Source organism: Eimeria mitis, genomic scaffold, assembly GCF_000499745.2.
Source record: "Eimeria mitis Houghton genomic scaffold, Emh_scaff124, whole genome shotgun sequence".
Classification (NCBI taxonomy): domain Eukaryota; phylum Apicomplexa; class Conoidasida; order Eucoccidiorida; family Eimeriidae; genus Eimeria; species Eimeria mitis.
In genome coordinates, this window is record NW_013568392.1 from 18,004 (window position 1) to 27,415 (window position 9,412).

The window sequence follows — 9,412 nt, forward strand, 5'->3', positions numbered from 1 at the left end:
GCTGAGTACTGCTGCGCTGCAGCTCTCCAGGATTGCGAAGTTTGAAGAACTGCGTAGCATGCAGCTTGATAAATCTAGCAGTGTTGCAGCTCAGAAGGAGGTCAGCGCCTACACTCTTTTCAACGCCCAGTTGCACATGAACACTTTCAGATGAGGGGCCCTGAAGATGACAGCTTGTGCTTTAACAGTGCATACAGTAGAGAGCGTGCCATACTGATTATTGCGGCTTACGTTATCTTAGAGCGCAGAAAGTATTACCACTAGTGTATGTGGTCTCAGCCGTAAAGTATTACTAGTGTAAGGTTGCGCAGACTAGAAACCACAGCCTGCAGGGGACTTTCCATTGCAGCGTTTTGTCTGCAGCTCTTAGCAGGCTGTCACGAAGCTGAGCTCCGAGATTTGAAAGAGCTGCACAGTCGCCAAAGAATTCTTATTCTCAATCAATTCTTTCATCAAGCGCAACGAGAGGCGAAGGACAAGCTCTAGTAAGAAATGCACATCTGCGCTTGGCGATGTGGGCATGTTCCAAGGGGGTGTTAGTTGACGGGTATCCATCGTGCGTTCGAGCCCATGTATTGGTTCTACAGCCCTACGAAACGCCTTTCTATATATTCGTCAACCGCGGCAGAACAAGCTCGTGAGGATCAGAGCGACGAAGCTTCTGCTGACGCTACGCTAGCGTCGCAGGAAGATGTGAGATAATTGGTTGGACCCTTCACGTCAAGTGGTGACGCTTCTGTTCAATATCTGTCCAGTATCACGTGCCAGTCTGGAGAGAATTTAGTGGCAATGCAAATAACTTCGGTGTTTCTTGTTCAGGAATATGTCAAGCAAGCTATGGCTGCAAANATTTAGTGGCAATGCAAATAACTTCGGTGTTTCTTGTTCAGGAATATGTCAAGCAAGCTATGGCTGCAAAAACAGCGCAGGTGAACTAATTTTCCTGCCTTTCTACGGGTAATTGTGACGCGCGGTAGCTGTGCGAGATGCCGTTGTACCCAAACACATCGAGTATGTAATCTAGAGGGCGAAATTTCTGCTAATACTCTACAGATAGCGGCGCAGGAAGAAGAGGAAGTGAAGGAGCTGAAGGAAAGACATTACGCCGAACTTGCCGAGGTCGGTCAGCCGCAGGCTGAGTCAAAACTCCGGAACCGCACCATATCTTTGCATCTAACGCATAGAATGCAATGCATTGTATAGGGACGGAACTGTGTACGTGACTGCAGCTGGTGAAAAGCAACGAAAGTATAACGAACGGACCAACAGCGCCCCTGAAGGTACGCTGAAGTGCAGCGCACTCATCCGGCGTTTCACCAACTGAATCCTGCTTCTTCAAAAGATAATATCTGCATGCACGTTCGTTTCTAGGCAAAATCCCGGGATAAATCCCGAAGACGATGTGCTTGTGCATTGGGCATGGAACTGGTCAGACTGTCCAATTGGTGCTCCCTGATGAACATACGGATTGCGGGGAATCTCCGTCTCATAGAGAAGATCACTCCCATGATAAATCAAGAAAAACTCTTGACAATGCGGCTAGCAAGGTCGTAGCTGAGTGGCAAAAACGTATAAGGTCTGGAAGCTGCGCAAGCATCTTGATTGCCAAAGAGGATGGAGCTGACACAAAGGCAGCTGCCATCGGCAAGCATCTAGAACAGTTCGTCAACGCCGTGATTCGGGTGCAGAGAGAGGAAAGAGATCGGCAGAGCAAAATTATGGAGGACAAATTGGCCAAACGGAACGAGCGCCGCCTGGCCAAGGGGAGGCACAGGAGGCGGAGCACTGCAGCGAAAAGAGACAAATCTTCTGTAAACGACAGCTGAACACTAAGTTGGANCAAGCGCATGTGGCAAGCACCCTTTATAGCCGGGCGTGCTCTTACCTGCTTTGTCTCTATGATTGTTATCAGGGGCCTCGGAAGAGCGTAATGGATTTTAAGGCGGAACGGCTGCAGACAACACGGCAAAAGGAGAAGCAAATGAAGTAAGTTTCAAGTCAGGTGGACACGATTGGGCAAGCATCACGTTTCAATTAACGAAGCATCTGGGTAAACGTGAGTATGCTCTGCATATTACCGTTCTTTTCTCCCAGAGAACAGTGGAAGGCCAAAAGAGATGCGCTTGAGAGGTGGCATCCTATCTTTTGGTGCATTGTGGAGGAAGAAGCCAAGCACGGGTCCTACGAGGCATACGAAGATTCTTCGAACGTAGTCGGTATGACCCAAGGTAGCAACTGAAATCTAGAACAGGTTGCACCATGCTTGTAGCACTTGTAGCAGGAATATAGGGGTGGTGCCGGCAATGTGTGTCTGCAGCTCGTGGGCCAACGTTATGTAACATCGAACGCGTAATAAATTCAATTGAAGAGGGGTCTTTCCTCAGAAATATGATTGCAAATTTAGGAATACTTGCTAAGGCATTCAGCGCCTTGGGGACATCGCCAGATTATCTTCCAACCGACAGCGAAGGCAGTGAATCGGACTCCAGCACTCCGTCCAGCAGCAGCTACCAAACGGAGCCAAGGCAACGGCGGAAAGTGTCAGGCGCCTCCGCGCGGACATCTCAAAGCAGCGATAGCAGTGAAAGTTCCGATGAGAGTACTGAAAAATCCAGCAATGAAGGAAGCAGCAGTGAAGAAGACAGCAGTGAAGAAAGCGCTAGCAACGAAAGCAGTAGCGCAAGCGAAGATACCAGGTATAGCCAGACGCAGGCTAACAAGCAAGAAGCCATGGCAACTTTAAGTAACCAAAACNNNAAAACTGGAAGCAGTAGCAGCGACGACAGCGAAGGTGGCACTAGTGGAACAAGCAGCAGTAGCGCAAATGTAAGCAGGACAAGCAGTGGGAGCAGCAGCAAATCTGTTGACGAGACGAGTAGTGACAGCAGCTCAGAGACCAGCAGCGACTCCAGCAGCAGCAAGAGCAGCGGGAGCAGCAGAGCTGACAAACTGAGCCGAGATAAAAGCAGGAGTGGAAGTGAAGGCGATTCCCCTGCGGTAAAAGGCAGTCGCGGCTCTCAGCCAGATGGCGCTGAAGCTTCAGGTTTTTCGGGCTCTTCTAGCTCATCCGAGAGCAGCAGCGCATCGGATCCGGAGTCACCTGAGCCGTCTAGAAGCTCAAGTGCACCTCAAAGCTCACCTACTTCGCTTGGGAACGTGAACACTCACAACAGACCAAACCAGCAGGATAGCAGCAGCCAAAACGAAAATGAAAGTGACAGTTCTGTCAGCAGCTCCGTTAGCCGGCGGTCAAGTACAGCAGGCACTGAAACAAGCAGCGATTAGACAATCATCTATCTCCCTATTTCTTCAGGCTTCGCTTTACTCGTATGTGACGCTCGCTGCATTTGCTTCATTTTTAACATGAAACTGCTTCCAGCTCGCATGATAACATGGTGAGGCACCAAGATTTGTCAAAGCTTCCTCAAGGGGCTGCTCGATTCATGTGCACAGAGAAGCATTGAAAGTTGGTCCCTCCACAAAGTGACCCATATCCTTCTATACCCTAGCGAACAGCCTTGACTTTTGCGTTGGGCTTTTGTTTCCATCGTGAATGCGCGATGAAACAGGATTACTATGCGATTTAAAGGGCACTACGGGCTCTGCTTACCTGGCCCTCACTCTGCATATCGACTGTAGACACCAGCTTTTTTGTATGAACAATTTTAAAGCTACTAGTAAGCAATCCAGTAAATGAATACGTTACCATTCAATATCCCCCACTTGCTGCGGGCAAGCTCCAGCATATATTGTTCTCATTGAAGTTAGTACTACATGACTGGCGCATAGTGGAGACTGCCATTCACTTAGCTGGCGTCGTGCGCTCGCTATTTCCACCCAAAAGTGCTGACATCCCTTCTCTCTCCATAACTCCTAAGCATAAAAAGACGACGTCCTGCTGTTGATGAATGGAGGGGACATTCTATTATGAGCATCTGCATGCTCAGTTGTAGCTTTAACCCTTGCCGCCACGGCACCTCGCACTGTCAAGCATTCAATATCCCCTATCGATGCTCACGCATACATCGCTTACTTGGCTTCCAGTAGCGTGCATACAAACAGATGTTGATGCATGCGCCAACTTCTGGCAAGCCCTGCTTTAATCTACACGCAGGTCCATAAGCAGCATAACCCGTTTTTTGCTGAAATGCCTAAGGAACCAAATGGGTGAAGGGGGCTAAATATGATGCCAGATATGGAAAGGTTGCTACAACACTACAAACGTTAGTCTAATAGAAACGAGTCGAAAATTGGAGCTAATGCCTATATGCAGATCGTGCTGGTGACCGCATTTGGCTCACGCAGGTCAACGCAGTGAAAACTATTGGTAAGCAGAGAGTACCTCGCAACAGCACCTACATATTTAAACGAAAACTCCCTAAACCACGTTTCTGTCCTTCCTGTGGCCAGCAGTCGGCACAACTCGCGCGGCCAATGGGCAGAAGAGAATGTACTCAATGTGCGAGAGCGCCTTCAACTCCTTCCGCAACACCCCCCCCCCAGCCAAAAAAGACTAATTCCCACCAAGATGCTTCCCCCTGCATGGGCGCCCTTACTGGCAAGACGCACGGGAATGTCGGTGCATGCATCGGCTTCCAAGGAACCCTTATCTGCATACGCCACACTCGGCTGAGGTGTTACCGCCATCCCACTACATAGCCTGTCAGTTAGGCCTTCTTACAAGGAGCGAACTCGAGTGCATTGTCTGTGCGAGGGCAAGTAGCATTTTCTGGCTGAGGTGGGTGCATGTGTCTAATTGCTTGCACGTTGCCGACTGAGAGCTTCCATGTGGGATTGCTGTGAAGTAGCAATTGCAGCAATCAGTGTGGCACCTTAAATGGGACCGCTTCTCATCCATCCCAACAGCAAAACTTNTCTAGTTACATTTCCTAGCACCTTGTTGTTGACGCGGGCAGGCGCGAGCTGCGAAAACTACCGCCGAGCCCCACGGCGGAAAGGACTGAAGTACGGCACTGATTAGTTGTGAAGGCGCTTTCCCCTTTCAGAGGGAGAAATATTTTCTAGATCTTTTTCCTAAACGTGGAGGCATGAAAATGTTGGCTATATATAAATCAGGATATCTACCTTCTGGAGTACAACCGAAATACGAATGATTTCTGACATCCGGTAGGAAATAGCTGCGAATCCACGTCAGTACAAAGAGAAACTCTCAGAATTAAAAAAACTTGAACACCGAAAGGTTCAGACAGAGAGCAACACATCGGCAGCGATCCGCCCCTGACGAGAGGAAGTTGCATCGTGAATTCAGAACTTCGGTGTCAAAGGTTCTCATCAAGGACGTTTGATGGAGGCAGATAAGTAGTAACCAGGTTGGCAGCGAATGGAGAGCTAAGACGTGAGCCGATCGGGTTCGAGGACGCACCTATCGGTACAAACGCTTACTTTGCAATGCCTCAGAAAGTGTGGCCTCAGAAATTTGTAGTATTATCATGGCAGGGGAATTGTACGTTAGACCAGNGTGCCCAATAGCGTTAGCATCCTCTAGAGTAGGAGGAGTGGAACCAGTGTGTAGTGAATACTCCCTACAATCACGGCAGCAGTGCCGTGCTCGTTGTGAAGCGAGTGAGGGTTGTATGAATAGTGAAAGTGCCTGTGAGTTCTTATTGATATACTTTGAATATAACATTGATTAAAGCATTAATCACTCTTTATGGAGTTACCATTGGTATTGTTATAGGAGAGGGTGGCTTGTGCCTTGGTGCAAAAGCTATTTGCACCAGCCTACGCCGTCTCCTCTCCCAGCCCCGAAGGCCGCAGTGCCTGCTGTACTGGGGTCGAGAGAGAACAATTTTCAGAGAGGGAATAAACTGAGATAACTTATTTCCTTGACCTTTGTTAGTCTGATATGTTTGTTAAGCATGATAGATATTGCTTGCCAGCTCGCTATACTCAGCTGTGGCGTCTCCGCGGTTGCGCCTCACAGTTGCCCTTCAGAGATACTACCGAACAACACGTATAGCTTACTGCGAATATTTGTACAAAAGAAAAATGCTGTAAGTTATCTTGACCAGACAGCAGCCGCACCAGCCTCTGCCAACATCTCTGTGCCTTGTGCCCACAACGAGAGCACAAACGCACATGAACAACACAATTGTGAGGCCTAGTAGGGATCCAAGTTCCCTCACACGATGGGGTGATGCGAATCCATAACAGTAGAGTTTCTGCATGCCCTGTAAGCTGATGATATGTGGGGAGAGCCCTCAGTCCCTCTCATGCTATGCTGAGATCTGTTCAAGATAACTTAGGGTATTTCTCTTTAGAACAAATATTTGCAGTTAGCCTTACTTATTAATAGGTTGTATCTCTGAAGAATTGCTGTGGGGTGCATCCATAGCATCCCACAGCTGACTATAGCGAGCTGGCAGGAATTAGCTATTATACTGATACAACAGCATATCAAGCTAAGAAGGGTTAGAGGAACTTAGTTCTCTCAGTTTATTCTTCAAAATTGGTCTGGTTTGTAACCCCACTAGAGCAGGCACTGCGGCCTTTGCTGCTGGGAGAGCGGACGGCGTAGCATGTTTTAATACCGTTTGCACCAAGGCTCATCCCAGCCTGTTCTATAATCATACCAACGGTCATTTCATAAAGAATGCTCAATGCATTCACAAATGTTATGCTCAATGTACATCAGTAAGCACTCACAAACACTTCCATTGTTCATACAACCCTCACTCATTTCACAACGAACACGGCATTGTTGCCGTGATTGCAGTGAGTATTCCCTACAATAGGCATCGGCATTAGGCTCTATTGGCATATATGCAATTGGCTTGCTGTGATTCCTGCTGCTGCCGCGTCACGCTGCATCTGAGCNTAAACGCCTGCAGTACATACACCTGGTAGTTAATCTCTGAAGCAAGTAAAACGTAACACAGCTAGTGGGTGAAGAGACCGAAATATCTCGTAGGACGGCGCATTCGCTAGCTATTTCTTATAAGCGGTACGAAAATTCATATACGGCGCTGCCGTCAGGGTTCAAAGGCCGTGACCGGCTGTGCAATTCCCCATGTAATACGTGAGATGAATCTTTAGTCATTTGCAGTTCTCTGTGTTCTTACCGGATAATTCTCGCATAGGGCAGGCCTGTTCAACTGTGCGTGTTAGGAACGGCTGGCCACGCTTGCCTTATGCCTGATCGTCATTTCACCTGCACTTGGGAAATTGTGGTTCGTTACCGTGAAAGTATTACGCAACCAATGTTACAGGAAAATGCGCCGCAGGCGTTATTTAACGGAGATGAGGGGAAAATGCGCCAAATGATCTTGTCACGACGAGATCATTTGGCGACGACGACAGCTTGGACGAGTTTATGGGTGCCAGGTCAATTTTTCAGCAGTCAAGCTGTGTGGATAAAAATGCATCCCAGTGCTACTTAAAGGTCCTCGTGTTTGGAAACAAGCATGGCTAAGAACTCCAAGAGATTATTCACCAAGGGAGGTCCGGTATAGAGAATCCGCTTATCTAGAGCTTGTGGCCCTTTTAGATATACAGCGATTGATGGGATCTTATGTTTCATGTCAAAATCAATTAGGTCGTTANAGGTACGCCTGACAATCTGCGCAGTTGGGCTCGTAGTAGAGAACAGCAAAAGGCGCCCGCTTGGCTCTATTTAATACGTCAAGGAACTGGTGATGGTTAAGTTCCAAAACAGAGCTTTCCTTCTTAGTGTAGGTCAGGTGATTAGAACGGAAATGAAGTTCCGGATTCCCAGTACTCCATTCTTCGAGGAACAACTTTAGGCTATGGTAATTGAAGGGCATCGACAAGGAATACTGTGAAAATGGGGAGAGCTCGCGTACCACCCCTGCTACCCTTCGGTAGGCTGATGCATTTGCTTGCTGATCTGTGAGGACAGCGCCACCCCAACTGTGGCTGAACGTGTCTTGGGACCTAGCAGCTTCTTTCAGAGAGCTCCTGGTTATGTGGAAGGCTATGCGGTCATTGTATGCTTCATGGAACTCCATCAACAACAATGCAATATCCTGCAAGCTTTCGAAACGACTGACGTAGACAGAAAGAAGCGCCCGCTTCCCAAGAAGCACGCCAGAAGGCTTATCACCATAATACACTTTCCGGCTCTCCGCCTCTAGCATTAGTGCCAACATAGATTTAGGCTCCCATTGCGGTTCTTCCAAAGTAAGATATTCCTCTTCTCCCACATCAAACGGCAATTTTTTCCGGTAGACACGAAATTCTTCTCGCTCCGAAGAGCCTACATATTTTATCTTAAATAAAGTAAATCTAGAAGGAAGTTGCTCTATGTTCTTCGAAAGCCTTACTATAAGCGCAGCGCGCGGGCTCCCTTCATGGACAGACACATCCACGACAGGTCCCACAGGAGACCCTCGGGAATGTACCTCTCGAAAGGCATCCTGGGTTCCTGACAAAGATTGAACTGTTCTATTTTGACTTCGTAGAATCCAGTGCGCGATTTCATCAGCAGATACGTTCGTACTCTCATAGGTTTTGTAGGTGGCACTTTTTAGGTTATTATTACCGTAAAGTCGAAGACAAGGAATTGTGCTGATGCCCAAAATCTTGGCATGTTCTGTCTCCTGCTTTATGGCCACATTGACTACCTTAACGGAGCCTCCAAGACTTTGCACCATATCCTGCGCCAGTTGGGCCTCGCGGAGCGCTTCCTCAGAGTAGNAACGGAGCCTCCAAGACTTTGCACCATATCCTGCGCCAGTTGGGCCTCGCGGAGCGCTTCCTCAGAGTAGGGGCATCCTGTATAAGTGAAAACCGCCAAAGTGGCTTCTGAAGCGGAGCTTTTAGCGCCTAGGCTGTTGCTAAGCACATTTTCTGTATCAATACTTTCCTGTTGGAGATGCAATTCATCCATAGCGATATCCGTCCTATGTAATGATGTTTGCGCCTCCGTAACGTTCTTCCATTCGCCGCCTAATGGCTCTTCTTTATCATCAAGCTCCTGGAGTTCCATATGATGGTTAAGGCCTGGCTGTAAAACTGAGCTGTCTTCTGTATCTCTCTTGATTAGGCTCCAGGGTGCCGAGATGAGGGTCTCATTCTTGTTCAGCAACGGCATGCTGCCGTGATCGTATGGCTCAGGAGCTGTGGCCACATGGCCACTTACCAGACAAATGCATGAACCATACAAACTGGAAGTTACCAACAGAGTAACAAAAACAAATGGAAACCTGTTGGCCAGGACACGCTGTTGCCACGTCGGCGGCATTGATTGATGGGTGAGTGCTGAAGGCATACTTGTGAACATGCGCCTCAAGGAAGCCCCCATATTGAAGGTGCTGTGCATACAGCTCCCCGAAGCCATAGCGCGCATTTATGGTAGACAATCAAGGCAAATTCTTGCTGTGTAACAGTATCAGGTGCGCAGCGAGGATGGCAGTATGCTCAAATCGGCCCA

The 9,412-nt window shown here is 48.3% G+C and overlaps 2 protein-coding genes across 2 annotated transcripts in view; one reads left to right on the forward strand and one right to left on the reverse strand.

Moving 5' to 3' along the window:
- Positions 1–3,285, forward strand: part of EMH_0088340 (uncharacterized protein) — a gene marked incomplete at both ends in the record, with an annotated part of 10,398 nt that extends 7,113 nt beyond the window's left edge. The window contains 10 exon segments of the mRNA XM_013494658.1: positions 31–100; positions 364–485; positions 588–693; positions 891–929; positions 1,054–1,119; positions 1,434–1,682; positions 1,913–1,986; positions 2,095–2,216; positions 2,318–2,751; positions 2,758–3,285. Coding sequence (XP_013350112.1) covers positions 31–100; positions 364–485; positions 588–693; positions 891–929; positions 1,054–1,119; positions 1,434–1,682; positions 1,913–1,986; positions 2,095–2,216; positions 2,318–2,751; positions 2,758–3,285 — 1,810 coding nt within the window.
- Positions 3,286–7,559: 4,274 nt separating this feature from the next.
- EMH_0088450 (protein disulfide isomerase, putative) lies at positions 7,560–8,633 on the reverse strand (the record flags this gene model as incomplete). Its single annotated transcript, XM_013494659.1, is given in 2 exon segments — position 7,560; positions 7,564–8,633. Coding segments are annotated over 2 exon segments (1,071 nt in total), but the record flags the coding sequence as incomplete, so codon positions are not given.
- Between the last annotated feature and the right edge of the window lie 779 nt (positions 8,634–9,412).